Below are 19224 nucleotides of genomic sequence, written 5' to 3'. Positions count from 1 at the left end.
AAAGGATTTTGTAAACTCTTCAGATGACAAAGTTCAGACAAAATCCAAAACGGCTTTTTTAAATATTTATTGTTTTATCATAAAAAGTAAAATACAAAACAGAAAAACTGCCCCTAAAAAGAAAACAAGAATAAGCCTCTTCCAAAAGTCTTGCCAAGAAAACTGCAGGGAGTTGTCCATGCTGTTGCCTGAAGTCAACACTGAATAAAGAAAAATTTCATTGAAGCAATCTAATGGATTATATTAAATGGAACTCTGAAACACAACTAGAGAAAAATGATAGAACAACTGCATCAACAATGAGGTGACAACTTCAGCCGTTGTCTTCGTTTTTACAGTACTTTTGCCTTCTATCTCTATTTGAATTTTACAAACTACATTAGCAATCAGCAAGTGTATATCGCATTTTAGAGTTGTTGTGAAATATCTATTTTTTCTCTTTAACCTTATTTTACATTGTTCACCAAACTCCTGCTGGTATTATTTAACTCTGCCCTGTATTTCTGAAAAAGTGAGTGTGAAATTAATTCCTAAACAGAGTGCATATCCCATCTCTGTGTTCCAATATTATTTTTCGGGAAGGGTTTTTAAAATATCCTAGAAACATTTGAACTAACCTACTTCATGTAACTACCCATTATAATAGCCGAGTCCCATCCTACATTTACTCTCCATGTTTACAACATCAAACTGAAAAGGTGTCTGTGGAAACAGCATCAATGGGTATCCATGGATTAGAACTTGTGCTTGAGCATCACACACACACACATGCAAGATGTAGCTGAATTGATTTGGGGAGTTTCAGTTCCAACTGTGGTTGTAAGTCGAGAACTACCTCTACTTTCAGACTTCCTTCTTCATTTTTTTATAGGACAAGAACCAAGAAGAAAAGGTTATAATAAATGAATAGCACGAGTTTGTCTCCTAGAGATGTGGGGGCTCCATCACTGGAGATTTTCTCTAGAGTGTACTGTGGATCCCTGCCCTGGGCAGAGGGTTGAACTGGAAGACCTTCGCAGACCCTTCCAAGGCTAAGATTTTGTCATTGTTTGGGTTGCAGGGAGCCCCTGCGGTATTTATGCAGCTCATCAACGAGGTGCTCCATGAACACCTGTACCGTGGGGTGCTAGTATACCTGGACGACATCCTAATATACACCGCCTCCATGGAAGAACACAGCCGATTGGTGGACAGGTGCTGGAGAAACTCTTGAAAGCACACCTGTTCGTAAAACTAAGTGTGACTTCCACCAAACCCGGCTGGACTATCTGGGCTACAGGATATCAGGGGCAGGGGTAGAAATGGACCCTAACAAAGTCAGGGCTGTGCTGGAGTGGCAAGCGCCACAGACCCGCCATCAACTGCAGAGTTTCCTGGGATTTGCCAACTTTTATAGGCAGTTCATCCGCTCATTTGCAGCGGTAGCTCTACCCGACAGACCTGCTGCACACAGGACAAACTGCGACAAAGCCACGGCTGGATCAGCCACTAGCATGGACCCTGGCATGTCAAAAGGCCTTTGAAGACCTAAAGGTCCTGTTCGCGAGGGAGCCGGTCTTGCTCCACCCGAATCCCGACATGCCATTCGTGGTACAGGCCGATGCCAGCGACGTTGCAGTGGGAGCAGTGTTACTGCAAAAGAACAGCCAGGGGGCATTTCAGCCCTGTGCCTATACGTCACGGAAACTGACAGAAACAGGGAGGGCATGGGCCATTTGGGAGGAGGCGTTTGCCGTACGGTGAGCATTGTCCACATGGTGACACCTACTAGAGGGGGCGAAGGAACAGTTTGAGGTCTGGACAGACCATAAGAATCTCGAGGTGTTGCAGTTGCCGAGGTGCTTGTCCCCCAAACATATCCGTTGGGTGCAGTACTTCCAATGCTTCCGTTTCCGGTTGAGGTATGTACCGAGGGGGAAGAACCTTCTCACTGATGCTCTATCGCGGATGCCTTAATACGATAGTAAGCGGGAGGAGGTGGTACAGGCAATCATGCCCCCCTACCGGCAAGCCGCAGCACAGGCGATACCGCACAACCTGGCTGTCGACCTGGTCCAGGAGCTGCACAAGGCAGTCCAGGATGACCCCTAGTTACTGGAACATCCAGGCCTACTGACCCGGAGGGATGACTTAGAGTGGAAAGGTGACAAGCTGTACGTCCCACAGGCTCTACGACAGGGAATGTTACGACGGTGCCACGATGTAAAGCAAGCAGGACATTTCAGGTTCCTTAAAACCCTACATCTGGTGCGGCGTCAGTTCTGGTGGCTGCACATGAAAGCAGATGTAGAGACTTACATTCAGAGATGCCATGTTTGTGCCACCACCAAGCCCCATACAGGGAAGCCTGTAGGGTTGTTACAATCAGTAGCGGACCCAACCCGACCATGGGAGGACATCGCGATGGACTTTATTGTGGAATTACCGAAGAGTCGTGGTTATACTGTGATCTGGACCATCATATACCTCTTCTCCAAGCAGGCCCACTTTGTCCCATGTAAGGGGTTGCTGTCCACCCGCAGGCTGGCCAAACTCTTTATCACACAAGTGTATCGCTTGCACGGGGTGCCCCGACGGATCATCTCAGATTGGGGCATGTAATTCACGGCTCGATTCTGGCGGGAGTTTATCCGGTGCATCAGATCGTCTCAAGTTCTCAGTTCGGCATATCACCCTAGCACCAGCGGAGTAGCAGAATGCGCGAACACGATGGTGGAGCACTACCTACAGAGCTACGTATCGTACCAGTAGACGGGCTGGGTTGATCTACTGCCATTCGCAGAAGTGGCATACAACAATGCAGTGCACAGCAGCACCGGGTTTGCCCCCTTTCGGGTGATGCACAGCCTGGATTTCATCCCAATCCCCAAGTACAACCAAGGGGACCCCTCCCCTGCCAGCCCCAGGATTGGATAACGCACATTGGGGGTGTGGGGTAATGTAAAGTGGGCTTTGGTGAAAGCAAAGGAGAGCACTAAAGCACAGGCCAACAAGAAGCGAAGGCCCCAAAAGCCTCTTCAGGTGGGCGAATGGGTGTACCTGTCGACGAAATATCTACGACTGAGGGTACCCTGTAAAAAGCTAGGTCCCAAGTACCTAGGGCCATTCCAGGTCACACAGGTCATCAACCCGGTGACCGTACACTTACAGCTACCCTGGTTCTTGGGGAAGATACACCCGATCTTTCACTGTAGCTTGTTGAAGCTGGTGGAGGGTTCCTCCTGTGAGCCCATGGGAGAGGCACCAGGACCTGTCGAGGGGGACCAGTACGAAGTACAGGAGATTCTGGACTCCCAGATCCAACGGGGACAATTACAGTACCTAGTACGGTGGACGGGGTATCCTATCACGAAGGCGTCCTGGGTAGGGGAATCAGACATCCATGCCTGACTAATGCGGAGGTTCCATCGACAGTGCCTTAGTAAGCCAGGTGGGAGGTCAGCTGAACAGTCTGCAATAGTGAGTAAGTGCTTACATGTTTGTCCTTGCCTTCCAGGTGGAGCTCTGGCAGAGGGAGCTGCCTGTTGAACCCCTGGGCTCGACATTCAAGGGAAGGGGGAAAGCAGCAGCACCGCCGGCGGAAGCATGTAACTGACATTTTTAGTAAATATTTTGTTTTGCAAAATTGGAAGCATCGCAATTTTACAAAACCATTACAAGAGCCGTGGTGGCGTAGTGGTTAGAATGCAGTATTGTAGGCAAACACTGCCCAAAGCCTGGAGTTCGATCCTGATCTGCTCAAGGTTGACTCAGCCTTCCATCCTTCCAAGGTTGGTAAAATCAGGACCCAGATTTGTTGGGGGCAATATACTGATTCTGTAAACTGCCCAGAGAAAGCAGAATGGAGCGATATATAAATCTAAGCACTATTGCTATTTGAACCCCAAATATAAACATTCCAACTGAGATTTCTGCTTTAACAGTTCATATATTCCACAGAAAACAAAATAGTGAGACCAAAAAAGAATAAAGCCTTCAGCCCTCAGAATACAGAAGGTCCTCAATTTATGATCATAATTGAATCCCAAATTACAAATTACCATGCTGGTGATACCTGGGTCCTCATATGACCTGGCCCAATTTTGCTTTTTCTTGTAGGAGTCGTTGAGTAAATCATCACAGCCACTAAATGAACACTGCTGCCATTGAGCAAATCCATTGTCTGCCATTGAAGCTTTTTGCAGGAAACTGGAAGTAAAATGCCAGTTTCTGGCAAAACGTATCACAAATCATGGTCATGTTACTTCAGAAAGCTGCAAATTGCCATAAATGCTAGCCAGTTGCCAAGAGCCCAAAATGTGATGTGACTGCAGGGACGGGGGCAGTGGTTGGAACTTTGAATCTGAATCATAAGTAACCCTGGGGCGGTCCGTTGGAACTTCAGACAATTGCTAAGCAACCAGTAGTAAGTAGTGAACTACTTGTATAAGAGAGTGCTAGGATCTATACTTCAAAACACATAAGCTCCAGTAAACTCCATATAATACACCAAATCAATATTCTGCCTGAATTCACACAACTTTAACCTGGTTACTGAACTAAATCATTTATTATTTTTACATAAAATAACCTACCTGAATGAGCTGCTTTTAGCCCCTGCCCACAAATCAAACCAAAAACAAATTAAAGAAGGTTAAAACTAAGCAGAATTAGCAGGTTAGCTGAAAGTAGTCTTTACATCTTTAGCTCACCCAGTCAAGTATGTTGGGTAAATTTAACAACCACCCCAATCTTTGGCTTGCTTTTTTCCTTTTTGCTTTTGTGTGTATAATTAGGAACTTTTCAAATATAAATGATGAACTCTCCTTCACCCCTATAAGAATCCTTTAAGTTCACACGAATTCTCACAGGAAGAATGAGAGAACAGAACTTTGGTTGGGGAACATGCACTGTATATTTAGTAAACAATTGCATTACTTTTAGAGACAGGAGGCATCTGTTTAAAAAGAGGGAAGAGAAGTCAAACGGATAGAGGAGAGTCAACCATGTAAGAGTAATACTAACTATAATGGCTATGTGGACCTGATGAATCCCAATAAGGACAAAATTGGTCATAGTCTCCTGGTGGTCAAGAATTTTAACTCTACTCCCAACCCCAACTGGTGGCATGGCCAGGATGCTTCCAAGGACAAGCAAGGAATTCAAGGTCCAGATTTGCCCACAAATGGCTTTACTAAGAAATCCCAAGAATACTCCCAAATCTTATTAGTTTCCAAAAGGAATAGAAGTTTAGACTGGTTTTGCTACATATTATTACTATATGGGAATATCAACCTCTTGTTCCAAACCAATTCAATGATTTCTACAGCAGTGAATTTTCAAGACAACATGTCAAAAGATCTAATATGGTTTACCAGTACTTACTCCACAAAATATGGAGGACCACTGCAAAAAAGACATCAGTTATAAAGTTACCATCATCCCCCCCTGCACATTTTTTAAAACTAAGGAGACGTTTTCTGCTTCACCCATTCTTGGATCAACCGACGAGCTATAGCTTGTTTAGGTGGCACCCAAAAAGAGGTTCTGTCATCCGTTTCTTTGGAAGGCCATGATTTTCGTTCAAGTGCCTTCACCACTTCCTCATGGCTGAACCATCTGGCAGATTCAAGCTCCTGAGTATTTATTGTACACTGCAAATGAAATAATTGAAAATCAAAGCATTTTTTTTAAATTGTCATCTTCTAGTGAAGGTTTATTAGTGCATTAGCCATAGCTACAACTAAAACTGAGTAGCAACACAGTGCTGCTTCAGTTCAAATCTCTCCTTCATCATAGGTTCAGCAAGACTTTATTGCACCAAGCTACTTTTCCCACATGCAGTGAAAGAACAGCCTATAACTTGCTTTAGAAAAATATTACAGAGGCTACAAAGTAAGATACGTACATTAAGTGATCTTGTCAAGGAAATATTTGGCTCATGATATAATTTAATAGCTATCCATGACTATTACAATCATATGCTCACCAGGCAGCATGACTAGAAAAGAATCAAAGTGAATAGTGATTATTTGTCAGTTAGTGTGGAACTCAGTGGCCTCAAAATGCATAGAATTATAACATTCAGAAATTCCAGAAAGTTATTGGAATAGTTGTCCAACATATTGTATCTGAAAGGCATCAAATTGGGGAAAGCTGAGTTCAAGAAAGGTTAGGTTCTCATTCATAAACTAGCATCAAATAAAAACAGAGTAGGATTCTAGCAGCCTTCTTACATTGCTCTGTAGGGGATGCACTAATGCATGACAAGCTATCATGAGGATGCTATTTGGGAATGGCCAGTGCTGAGATGCAGAATACCAGAGAGATTTCACCTCTAAGCCTACTTCTTCAGCAACCTCGCGTTGGACTGTCTCTTCTAGACTCTCACCTGAAGGCAGAAAACAAAATGAAGGATGTCTTCATACCCAATACCTTTATATTTTTCTTTAGCATTGATAGCATATACACAAAATCTCTTTCTAACATATGAAAATAGAGTATCAGGTTTTTTTAAAAAAAAATGGATTATGATATACTGATAGTAGAGTTGACATTTTTACCTAGTATTGTCCATATGCCAACAGTCATCAAAATTTCATGAAAGCATGATCATGATGATGCTTGAAGAGTTTATCTGCCACCACCTTAACACAACTACCTTATAAATACCAAAGTGCCATTACTTTGCTTTATTTCAGAAAATGTATTTCATTTTTTTTCATTTTTTTAAATGCCATTTAGGCTAGCTTTTTTGCATGTCAGCAGAAAAGCCAACTAGAAAAATACTTAATGAACTGTTTATATGTAAGCCACACAGGGTTGTTTTAAAATAACTAGCTATACTGTATGAATGTTTTAAATTAAATTTCTAGAAATTTATCTACTAACACTGCCAGTTTTATGGCAGTTAAAAGCCAGTATTTTTTTTTACAAAAATATTGCCTTTTATTTTTATAATTAATGTAAACTTGTTAATTATTGTCCTGTTCTAACAGAAGATGCTTGGTTTGAGTCATAAAAGAGGATTTCCTCAATTTACCAAACACATAACTCGAATTTTATATTCACAAACTTAAACAGATTAGGTAAAGATCTGGCAGATACTATGACACAGCATACTAAACTGATCAGGATTAGGTAATGGTTAGATTTTTACTTTAGCAAATTCACTGTATTTGGTAAATTTATGAATCAATATTTTAAAGCAAAGTCAAAAAACAAATTAATTCAGCAACCAAGCTATACATGTTGTATAAATGCAGGCTGTATCAAAGGGTTGACAATTTAGATTACAATATCTTTAAATTCATACAGACCTCACTCCATTAGCTAGTTATTTTTGGAGAATAATTCTGATGTCTTGTAACATCAAAAAAGCTAGGTTCATACAATATGCTATACCAGAAATCATGGTTTGCAAACCATAAATACTGGGCAGAAAAAACATACTAGGCCAAGACCAAACAAACCTACTTCATGCCTATTTCCTAGGCTAAATAATTATTAAAAATCAATGGCTAAAATAAAACGTATCTCCCCAATCAAATGTCCTGAAGATATATTGAGACAGACACAATCCATATAATGGGATTGAACTCCCATAATTCCTAGCCAAATTGATCTCAACCTGTGTTACAACTGCAAGTGGCAGACCTATCAAATCTGAAGGGCATCAGATTGAAGTAGGCTAATCTAACACAAAATTTTGATTCACTTGAGTTCTAAATTTATCAAGATACTTGACGTGCTGACTTAATTTCCTCCTTTTCTTAGATTCATTTCAGAAAAAACACAATACATCCATTAACTTGTTTGACCAAGTTTGAACAATATGACAATTACATGCAACATAATGAGCTAGTTAGTTAAGGCTCATATATCATCTCTGCTTTGAGTGGGTTACCGCTCTGAAGTTACATTTCAGAGGCTATCATTAAAACACGTACTGTGGACATGCTGTCTTACCCATGTCACAGAAGCCAGCCAAAGCACTGTACATCCCTTTAGGAAATGATGCCTGCCGTACAAGTAGGCATCGACTCCCATCGGACACCAATGCGATAACCACTGGAGACATCTAAAAAGGCACAAACACATCAGGACAATGATTATATTAGCCAGCTACCACATGAAGTTGCAATTCAAACAAAAAATAACACAAGTGTGGAATATGGGATCAGCAAGAGAGATTTCTAGAACAATATTCACTTACATTTACCTTGGAGCAAAATAACAACAGCCAAAACACGTAATCCTGCTATCAGGATCAACCTTAAAGCTGTTGCTAGCTAAAGCAAAAAAAGAAAAGACTGACGACCAGAGTAGATGAGATAACTGTGTAATGGTTAAGGTGCTGACCTAGAAACCAGGAGAAGTCAAGAACTTTTCTCTAATAAGAAAAGAATTTGGTTCTACCTAGCCAAAATCCTCATATTTTTAATACATACTGAGAACGATACCTTGAGTTTGCTGCTTCAAATTTCACAGCATGAGCCTATCTGCCTAAAGAGCATTACTAAATTATTTCTGAATTCATGTTCAGGATGGACTTCTTTTCCTTCTGCAGGTTTTCTTTCATGGAGGTGCAAGCAGAAGCTGGGGAAATCAAACTATTTTGTTTTAAAATGGGGGACCTCCACACAAGGGCTTTGCGAATTTGAAACCAATTTGGATCTAATCTGGATCTAAAAGATAGCATATTGCTAGCTAGCTTTGAAAGCTAAATGTTGAGGGGGGAGGGGATTACTGTAATTTACTTAAAATAAAAATACCTCTAATGTTCTACTTGTAAACCTGCTGCTCTATAGAACATGTAGACAGAAAATTTTCCTACTGTTGGGAATCTTTACTTCTGGACACTACCAGCAACCCTCTCGCTGATACACTTTTTAGCATCCTAGTCATCTGAAACATATATTCACTTTCCTTCATTTTAAAACCACAATATTGTATAAACTGGTTTTCAGCTATTGGGAAAGACATAAAGTTGCAGAAATACAACATGCTGTTCTTCCATCATAACAGTTGACAGGGATAATTAAACACACTGGCAGAAAGATGGTTTGGCAACCTGGAAGCTCCCTCTCTTATCAACTGCTTGTGTGCGTGGATGTTTTGTTTATTTTTCTCCTTATAAACAAGCCAAGGCACAGAATATGAACTAAGCTGTAAATGGTGTGTGTGTGTGGGGGGGGGGGGAGGATAGTTAACAATGTATTTTCTTTTCATTTTGGATGGAGTGGGTGACAAGATTTTTATTCTACTGGCACCCGAGAACTTCATGCGGTTATTTGCTCACTGGTAGGAGCACTGACTGACAGAGGGAATTTTCTGCATGTTCCCAGTGTTTAGAGGTCAACAGAAGTGACACATTAGCGTCAAACTTGCTTTAGACAGATTGGGGAATGTAGCCAGCCTTAATTCAAAGTAAACAAATAATGTTTTTCTTTCCTATTCTGCAAGAATCATCCCAAGGGTAAGTCATAATTAGTATTTTAAAAAAATATCTTTACAAAAAGCTTTTGCCAGCATGGACAAATCTTGCTGGCTGCCTTTATGGCTTTAGAATACGGTATGTTCTTTTCCATTCAGAGGCTTACCTGTGGATAATAGATGATTCCATTGTTATGACAAATTCGTTTGCTCCCAGCCAAATTCTTCACTGTGGGCTCTCCGGTTTTGCCACAATATTGGTTATTATTATGCCATCGAAGGAGTGCCTGAGACTACAAAAATCAATTCAGTGAGTCAGGATAGGAAAGGCTCTGATTGGGCAAAAACATAGTACAGGTGGTCCTTGACTTTACAACCACAAATGAGCCCAAAATTTCTGTTCTAAGCAAGACAGCGGTTGAGTTTTGTCCCATCTTACAACCTTTTTTGCCACAGTTCTTAAATGAATCACTGTAGCTGTTAAGCTAGTAACACAATTGTTAAGTGAATCTGGCTTCCCCATTGACTTTGCTTATCTGAAGGTTGCAAAACGTGATCATTGGGACACTGCAACCGCCATAAATACATGCCAGTTGCCAAACATCCAAATTGTGAACACGTGGCCATGGAAAATACTGCAATAGTTGTGTCAAAAACTGTTGGCAATTTTTTTCAATGCTCTTGTAATTTCGAACACTCACTAAACAAATAATTGTAAATTGAGGACTACCTGTAAGTAATTACTCTAGCTAGATTGTTTGCATTGATTTTATTTGGAATTTGTTCCAATTCTTGCTTCCCCTTTAAGCTCTCCCCTTTCCCAATAAATTTACCTTTGTCTTTAGAAATCTGGCTTGACTTAATGAGGAAATTTCTCATTAAAACCTTCTTCTCAATGCAAGACTGTATGACTATACAGCTACTGTATTTCTCCGAAAGTAAGGCCTACCCCGAAAATAAGCCTAACTTGATTTTTGGGGGTGGGCCTAATATAAAAGCCCTACTCCAAAAATAAGCCCTAGTTTTGGGGCGAGGCACACACTTAAAAATCAAGCTAGGGCGGGGTGAGGGTATGAATCTGCCCCATGCGCCCCGCACCCACTTACCTTGCAGCCAGGCCTCCCCTCCCCAGCCCGCTTCTTCGGTGGCGTCTTCTGCAGCCAGGCCTACATTTCTCAGTCACAGGCCTTTCTGGAAGGCCTCTACAGCCAAGAACCGAGCTATTGATTCAATCCATAACTCGGTTCTGCAAGACCTCTGCAGCCGAGGACCGAGCTATAGATTGAATCCATAGCTCGGTACTTGGCTGCAGAGGCCTTCCGGAAAGGCCTGACTGCAAAATGCAGGCCAGAATGCAGCTGCAGAACTTCAGCCCCAGAAGTGGATCTGCTGGGCGGGGCTGTCGGTGAGTAAGACATCTCCCGAAAATAAGACTTGGTGCCTTTTTTGGAGGCAAAAAAAAGAAAGAAAAGACCAGACCGTATTTTTGGGAAAACACAGTAGCTTCTGTATAGAGCCAGCACAAGATTTGTTAATTTCTGAGTGACAGAAAAGACTTTTTGTTTTTTCCAGGGCTGGGCTAAAGAGAGGAGTCCTGGGTATGAATGCTAAGAAATGCAGAACTGGGCAGATTTCAGAATTCTGGAGACTAGTCTAGCTCATTCATAGTAGTGTGTGATGACTACAGTTTCCTTAAATGAGATTCCTTGCAAAAAGAGGCTTGCCAGAAAGACTTGTCATAAAAATAAATTATTCCATAAGAGATTCTTTTCAGTCTCTCCAGCACTTATTAGCGCTATAGAATTGTGAATATCCCATTACTGGATGCCATATCCACTCAGATAATATTCGAAGCATAATTATGGTTGCAATAGTAGCAAATATATGTAGCTTGGGTGTAGGATGAGGGTGAAGGATCATTCTCTAAGCTTGTGGGTTGGTTTCTGAACATTTTGTTACCAGGCTGGGTAACATCTTCAGCAGAGTTTAGGGGATGTTAGTCCGTATTCTTCTGTTTGTAAGGGTTTCATGTGGTCAGTAGGTCTTGTGATGGGTCAGGTGTGGGTGTGTCAAGTGTGGGTCTTGTGATGGGTCAGGTGTCAGTCATCAGTGAGAGTCTTGTGGTTGGCTGTGTGGTTGATTTGGATTCTGAGGGGTTCTTAGGCTGGTTGCAGGTCTATGTGTCAGTTGACAATGTGTCCTACAACCAGCTAACCAGAGACAGCACAGACCCTCAACCAACCCACGCAAGGCCCCCTCAATCAGAACTTCACCTCCCAATGACTCTCACCTGATATAACCTACCCATCACAAGACTTTCACTGATGACTCACACTTGACCCATCACAAGATTTACTGACCACAGGAAGCCCTTATAAACAGAAGAACACTGATATCCCCTAAACTCCACTGAATATGTTATCTAGCCTGGTAACGAAACATTTGGAAACCAACCCACAAGCCTGGAGAATGAATCTTCATCCTCATAATTTATTGCCAGGCCTTTCCTGGGATTGAACTGTGACTACAGCACAGTAATGTTACTTCCACTCCAAAAAAAAATGTGGCCAGTAACAGCTGTCACCATACCTGGGCCTGGCACACTGAAGTTGGAGAAGTGATATCCTATCTTGAATACCTGACCACATCAAAATGAAAGGTGTTGTTATATAATAAAAAGCTGGATGATTGAGTTCCAGCACTACACTTAAGCCATAATGAGACTTGCTTGACTTTGGCTTTAAAGTCAGCCTCTTCAATTTGCAATTTATGGTTTATCACTTAGTGTGGTGTATGATGCTAGCCCCTATGTCCTATTTAACACACTACAATTAAACAAATAATAGCCAAATGCAAGGAATAAAGTTTTAAACAAACAAACAAACAATCACTTCTGATCTTCTTCCTTATGTTCACTCCTTCTAATAAATCAATGGAACAATGCAGTAAATATCTCTGATTTGTCATAAATGTCACTGGGGTAAAATATGACAGATTCCAGATTCTTCAATCAATGAAAATTGATTTGCTCCAATCAAAATTTCTGGATGATATTGGCAAAATTGAGCTATTCTGATCAGAAGCCAAAAGGTCTACACAAAGAAGGGCAGTTTGCAGAATTGAGAAGGCAGAAAAATAAAAAGAGAAAGCATAAATTCAAGCAGTCAAAAATTGCCCACATCAAGAAGCTCAATTTCCTATTTTCCTCTGGAAATGCTTACAATTCTTTACCATCATTATATATGTTTGCATATGTCATTTGTGTTTACAATATTTTATGCATAAAATCATACCGTGGAAATCAAAGATGCATCTTCGTCCTCTAATTGGAAGAAAGCTTTCTGTAATTCTCCAAAGGATCCATCAAGTTCAGACTCAACAGCAGATTTTGGCAAGGATCCTGGAATTCAATAAATCTGTGGGAATCAAACATCTTTATTATTACCCCCTCCCCCACGCCGTTTCCATGGATTAAACCACAGTTATTGTAGAGTTAATACTGTTGCTGATACAGTTAACCAATAATTGTACTATAAGATTAAATAATCATTCCATAACATTATTCGGGTCAGTAATTCTATATAAAGCATAGGCTGTAGTATGAGCAAGATTAATAGCTCTGGCAATTATCTTCTTTATCACAGAAATGGAGATTAATGGCTCACATTAAATAGACAGATACTGCTTTGGAAAGAAAATACCCTTTCTTTCCCTATTTTCTGCTGTATATCCTGATATAATTCATGATTATCACCTTTAAAAACATAATACACTATCACTTTTAGAGGAACACTATGGCCAGGATCAGGACTTTAATTTCTAGGAAATTTGGAAAAATAAAGTGTTGCTGTAGAAATAATATAGTGTGAAATAGTAAACCAAAAGACCTGATCTTCTGAATATTTACATATAAACTCAACATATACAAAATGCCATTCCATTTTTTGTAAAGAGTCCTGGGCAAGTGCTGTATCACATAAAGTCTTCCAGCACTTAAGGAATTCAGAAACACCTAACAATGTTTTCATAAAATATAAGTCCGGTTGTATTTGGTGAGAACACACAAATAATTAGACTGGAAATCAAGTTTGCAAATACCACCAAATTATTCAGGACACCTGAAAAATCTCTCTCCTAAGCAAATGAATGAGCACCAGCATTGCCCGTGCAATTTAATGAATACAAGGTTAAAGACGATATATTGCATCCACCTTGAACTATTCTGCACACTTATAATCTTTTCATTTTACAAATGAGAGAAGATTGCTGAGGATGGCTGAATTTCAATTTTTTTAAAAAAATAACTAAGCAAAGGCATGGTAGAGGATTACAAAAGTATAATGAGGGTTTTTTTTTATCACTCTCCCAAAATACTCCAAAAATACGAAACAGTTTTCAAGATCCAATCTGGGTAGATCAGCAGGACCAGAGGTTTAGTCTTACAAGCTTTCAGACTCACGCAGGAGCCCATCCTCAGGGAACTTCTCTCTGCTGGAATGTGTGCATTGCATGGGATTTTTTGTGGTACTTTAACAGCTGGCCATCAACATGCCAATCAACCAATAGAAAGCCACACCCAACCAGGCACATAAATATGACACATAGAATAGCCCAAAGAACACATTCCAGCAGAAAGAAGTTTCCCGAGGAATAGTCCCAGCACAAGTCCAAAAGCTCGGAGGACTAAATCTCTGGTCCCACTGACCAAGCTTGATTGGATCCTGCAACATTATTCTGGGACACATATATTTGCCTTCATTTGTAAAATAGTTTTCTTTCGAGAACCAAATGCACAAGGTCCAGAATACCTCAAACTAGTTCCTATGCAGAGGATTTGCCACCATAAGCCGGGAATGGCACAGTTTGGGTGGATCATACCAGAACCCTTTGGAATTAACTGTTCCCACATTGACAAATTTGCACATCCTTAGGATATGAGATTGTTTCACATGATTTATAGTGTAGCAATGAGGGTCAGGTTATTAGCATTTATGCATACAAATTCTAACCTAGGTCAAGAGCAAAATATGGGGTACATTCTTCCGAACAGCCCACCAGCATGGACTCCTCCATCATCTTCTCACTCTTCTGAAATTTTTGCAAAAGTCTTTTTATTTCTGAAAGATATTAGAATAAGGAGATGCCTCAAAAGATACAACCACCACCCACTGTAATGATTCATTAACATATTTACCATCTAGTATAGCAAGTCTAAAACAAATGCACAGATGCTTTATCATAAATCTGAATAGAAAGCAACATTATAATAAAGTGCTTCCCAAAGGAATCTAACAATTGCAGCTTTACAAGAGCACCGAGACTTAATTTTCTATTCAAGATCTTCAACTCCCTTCCCTTCATCTCGTAAACTGCTATCATTATTCTGTTAAAGTATCGTGAGAGGTGGCTTTGTACCTTCTGTTGCTGCAAGTAGAAAGCAAGGACATCTTTGACATCTTGTAACATTAAGTCATGGATGCCCTTGTTTCCTACTTCAAGGTTTTTTCCCCTCCTAAATAAATTGATTGCTTGATAGAAAAGAAACTTCTTAGCAGTGAGAGAGACTTTATGGTGGAACCAAATGAAATAGAGTGGTGATGGTCTCCACGTCATTAGATGTGGTCAAATAGAAGGTACAAAGCCACCTCTCACAATACTTTAACAGAATAATAGAGCTGGAAGGGACCTTGGAGATCTTCTAATCCAGTGGTTCTCAACCTTTTTAATGCCGCGACCCCAACCGGTCGTAAGTCGAGGACTAAACCGGTCGTAAGTCGAGGACTACCCAACCGGTCGTAAGTCGAGGACTTTCCCTGCCCAGGAGCGCTGCGCATGCGTGGTTCTGCCCCCTGCGCCGGCCGAGGCGTAGCTGGCAAGCGGCAGAGAGGGAGCAGGCCGACCACCAGCTGGCCCAGCCCAAGGGAGGTAAGGCACCCGCCGGAAAAGAGGGAAAAAATGGCAGACAAAAAAAATGGTGGACAGCCTTGCTTGGCGACCCCCGTGAAATGGTCGATCGACCCCAAATGGGGTCCCGACCCACAGGTTGAGAACCACTGTTCTAATCCAACCCCCTGCTCAGGCAGGAAACCCTATACCATTTCAGACAAATAGTTGTCCAATCTCTTCTTGAAAACCTCCAGTGTTGAAGCACCCACAACTTCTGGAGGCAAATTGTTCCACTGATTAATTGTTCTCTCAGGAAATTCCTCCTTAGTTCTAGGATGGATTTCTCCTTGATTAGTTTCCATCTATTGCTTCTTGTCCTGTCTTCGGGTGCTTTGGAGAATAGGTTGAGCCCCCCCAATCCTCTTTTTAACTGTTCTGATTAGAGGATTGGCCTTGATCGCCTCAATGACCCTTTCCAAATCTATGATTCCTATAGATCAAGCACAGCTCAGGAATATCAACATTGATCTAGTAGAATTATGTCTGAATAATACAGAAGCTAAATACCTGCTGCCTTTAGCTTTGGGGCTAGTAACGCTTTTCCTTTTTGCTGCACGAAGGGAGAGAAGTTGTAAAATAGGAAGAAAGTTCCAGAATTATAGGCCTGCCGACAAGCATCATCATCTTCTTTCAGCTTGAACATGTATCTGTAATTGGGAAAGGATTAGGAGCACCTCATGAATAGACGAAACAATAATCTTCCCTGCATTCACTCAGTGGAGCTACATAAAACAATCTGTTAGGTATGTTCAGAACATAGTGTTGTAGTGTTTTTCTGGAGCAACAGCTGAGGTACACGGGACTCTCCTTGAAGACTATTCAGAAGCTCCAGTTCATCCAGAATGCAACAGGGTGGATTATTATGCCGTTGTAATTCCACTATCTGCAAGCTACACTGGTTCTCTAGAGCAGGGGTCCCCAATCCCCAGTCCATGGATCGGTACAGGCTGCAGCATGCCAGCAACCGGTCCTCAGAAACAAGCAAAGCCCCATCTGTGGGATGCAGGCAGCACACAAAACCACGCACTCTCCGGTCCATGGAAAAACCTTTCTCCATGGAACCGATCCCTGGTGTCCAAAAGGTTGGGGACCTCTGCTCTAAAGGTTCTGGGTGCGATGCAAGGTGTTAGATCCATTTTAAAGCCCTACATGCCATAGGTCCAGGTTACCTGAGAGACCGCCTGCTCCCAAGAATATTTGCTCACTCCACACATTCCTAGAGGGAAGGCATGCTCCAGATCCTCCTTTAAATATTGTGATTATATGGAACCTGGGAATGTGCTTTCCCAGGTTGTCCCTTAGGAATAGTCTCCACCCCTATACATGACCCAAATCTTAAAACTTTAAAAATTCCATTAAGATGTGGCTTTCCCCCCAGCATTTGGGTCCAAGTTAAGTGGAGTGTCCTTTTGGATGACTAATTACCACATTTGCTCATCATTTTATATTTTATATATTGTTCCTTTTTAATGCTATATAAGGGGCAGGGATTATTGCTTATTTCAGCTATACATCACCCAGAGTCACATTTGGCAGCTCTATAAATTCCATTAAATAATTAAACGAACTTCAGCTTGCAAAGAGCTACATAGCATTGTGGACACACAAGAGGGCAGTGTGGATTAAAAATTGGCAGAGTTCCTGCATATGGAAGGGAATGATTATATTCAATATGGCTTTATCTTCTGTAAATAAATGCAGCACTACAGCCCAAAGTATTTGACCACAATAGAAATCTACTGCTATAGTCACAAATTTTGTAAAACTTCACTATAATGTCCTATAATTCTTAATTTATCTTATTAGCTAATATATTTTGAGAAAACTTAATAGAACCAGCCTATCTTCTCATGGACTAAGAACATACATACCTCATTCTCCTGACATAGGTTGAATAAATCCTATTACACAGAGCTGAAGTTCTTCTATATCCCACTTGACATGCCAAAGCTATAACCATCTTGCACGCTGCAACTGAAAAAAACAAGAGTTATAAAAATAGCTGTAAATTACCAGTTTCCTAACCAGATTATGGAAGGAAAAAGGCATCTCATTCATTCATTCATAATGGGGGGGGGGGAGGAGATGAGAAATATCTTATTACATACTACTTGACACTAGAAGCAGCAGCTAGCAGTTACTTAGATACAGAAGCTCAAATGTTATTATTTATTATTTTATCTTTCACTGTTGTTTAGATTTTAGGTGTTTTTATTATTACCAGCTCCCCTAAAAACCCTTTAATGATTGAAATATAGTAAAAGAAAAACCCTAAATAAATAAGCCTTCTGAATGTCCTCTCTCTACCTGAACTTACTATTAGTAGTAGTGTCTGTGAGCAACTGCAGCTGCCTCTTCTTGTTTTCTAAGGGCAAGTGGCATTGCTTTCTATAAAACAACAAAAATACTCACCTCTGCTGATTATACCAAACTATGAGACTACCGAAGCAACCCTCCTCCATTAAGAATAAAATGGCAATAAATGTTATGCAGTATCTCCGTGTACGTCTTTAGGATTTCAAAGTAAACAATACCTTTAAAAAGAAACCAAGTTTGTTAACCTTTGTCAGCTTTGTTTTTGTTTACGACACTAATGCTTTTAAGGGATTCTAGAATAGGCTATGGATATAAACCAACATCAGGAAAGGGAGGGAAAAAAATGCAGACGGGGATCTTTAAATTTGGAAGTAAAAGATTTTAAACTTCCCAACCACCTTCTAACCTTTAATCCGAGTAATGCTGAAAAATGTGATTCTGCTTTTAGAGACAGCAAAACACCGAAACATACAATCAGGGCAGAATCAAAAGTTAAATATAGAGCCGAGAAGGTCAGATGTGACCATTCATTGGGCGTAGTGATTTTATATCAACGATAGTCAAACACACGCCTCCCACTTACTAGCCTCGCAGATCTTACCATTTCCGCCAGCAGGAAGTATTGCATTGCAGTTCCGCCACGAAGGAGCAAGATTTCTGTTATCGCAAACTACGTTGACCATAATGCCTCGCCTTGGTAGACCCAAGGCACGTGAGCCTATGTGCGTTTTAAATGCTGGAGGTAGACAAGTTGCAATTTTTTTTTAAAAAAAAAGGGCTGCTAAGCGTCCTGCTGATTTTCCCCTTAGGATAGGATTAAAATAGCGAAGGAGGAGTTGTTAAAATTGTAAGATTAACTCCGCAGATTCCGAAGCATTTTGCCCAAGATCAAATGCAAAAAAAAAAGAAAAAAAAAAGCAAACGCTGATTTCTGTTACCCGGTTTAAAAATAGGCTGCTCAAGAATAAGAAAAGAAAGTGAACTAGCTGCAAACTGGGGTTAATGTATCTCCGTTTGGATCCAGTGCTACTCTCAAGTGTAAAAGACGCTCCTAGTGTTTCTAGGATAAATAGAAGAATGTACAGTAGTTTCACCCGAGGATGAATTGCCAAGAGACAGTCAATGCAGACCAGTGTTTTACAACCTTTTCAGCTTGAAGTTATGTGGAATTCCCTAGCCAGAATATCCTAGCCAGCCCTTGACAGTAGACAGAATAGCTAACTCAATATAAAACAATATAGAACAGAATGGAATAGTATACTTTAATTTCAAATACAACGGTCATTAAAAAAAGTAATAACATTAAAAGAAAAAGAGGTTCCTAGCAAATTCTGTTATAAACAACCCCAAAAGTTTTAACCATATTGTTCAAAAGATTTCTTGTTCCTTCATTAAAAAAATAATAAAACCAAACCCCATATAATGTAATTTAAATATTGGCAGACAATACATTCAACAGTCCATAGTTGCAAATTTCTTCTTCTACTGTTGTCTGGTCGTTTTTAGCTAGTCCTTAGCCCCAAATCTGTAATTCTTCATGTCTTGATA

The 19224-nt window shown here is 40.7% G+C and overlaps 1 protein-coding gene across 3 annotated transcripts; it reads right to left on the bottom strand.

Moving 5' to 3' along the window:
• Positions 1–4572: 4572 nt before the first annotated feature.
• Positions 4573–18559, bottom strand: NUDT13 (nudix hydrolase 13). Of its 3 annotated transcripts, XM_015818102.1 has the most exons (10): positions 18083–18110; positions 17773–17894; positions 17232–17334; positions 15868–16007; positions 14424–14531; positions 12708–12814; positions 9582–9707; positions 7948–8059; positions 6216–6370; positions 4573–5633 (listed from the first exon to the last, which is right to left on the bottom strand). In XM_015818102.1, exons 3-10 carry the CDS (start codon positions 17318–17320, stop codon positions 5445–5447), a joined length of 1026 nt encoding a protein of 341 aa, XP_015673588.1. In that variant the 5' UTR covers positions 17321–17334; positions 17773–17894; positions 18083–18110; the 3' UTR covers positions 4573–5444. The 3 variants fall into 3 exon arrangements, with proteins under 3 accessions (XP_015673588.1, XP_015673587.1, XP_015673585.1); XM_015818101.1 differs by having other exon boundaries at positions 17773–18559; XM_015818099.1 differs by lacking the exons at positions 17773–17894; positions 18083–18110 and adding an exon at positions 18278–18559.
• Between the last annotated feature and the right edge of the window lie 665 nt (positions 18560–19224).

This window comes from Protobothrops mucrosquamatus, unplaced genomic scaffold, assembly GCF_001527695.2.
Source record: "Protobothrops mucrosquamatus isolate PMUCROS unplaced genomic scaffold, P.Mucros_1.0 scaffold681, whole genome shotgun sequence".
Classification (NCBI taxonomy): domain Eukaryota; kingdom Metazoa; phylum Chordata; class Lepidosauria; order Squamata; family Viperidae; genus Protobothrops; species Protobothrops mucrosquamatus.
Note: the sequence above shows the minus strand (reverse complement) of the source record. Positions and strands in the feature narration are given on the sequence as shown.

Bases quoted from the DNA above. Each gene is read 5' to 3' on its own strand.
- NUDT13 (XM_015818099.1), bottom strand. From the start codon at position 18,359: ATGGTCAACGTAGTTTGCGATAACAGAAATCTTGCTCCTTCGTGGCGG. The intron at 16,008-17,231 runs GTATGTATGTTC...TCCCAATTACAG, and splicing joins ACCTATGTCAGGAGAATGAG to ATACATGTTCAAGCTGAAAG. The intron at 9,708-12,707 runs GTATGATTTTAT...TGATTTTTGTAG, and splicing joins ATGCATCTTTGATTTCCACG to TCTCAGGCACTCCTTCGATG.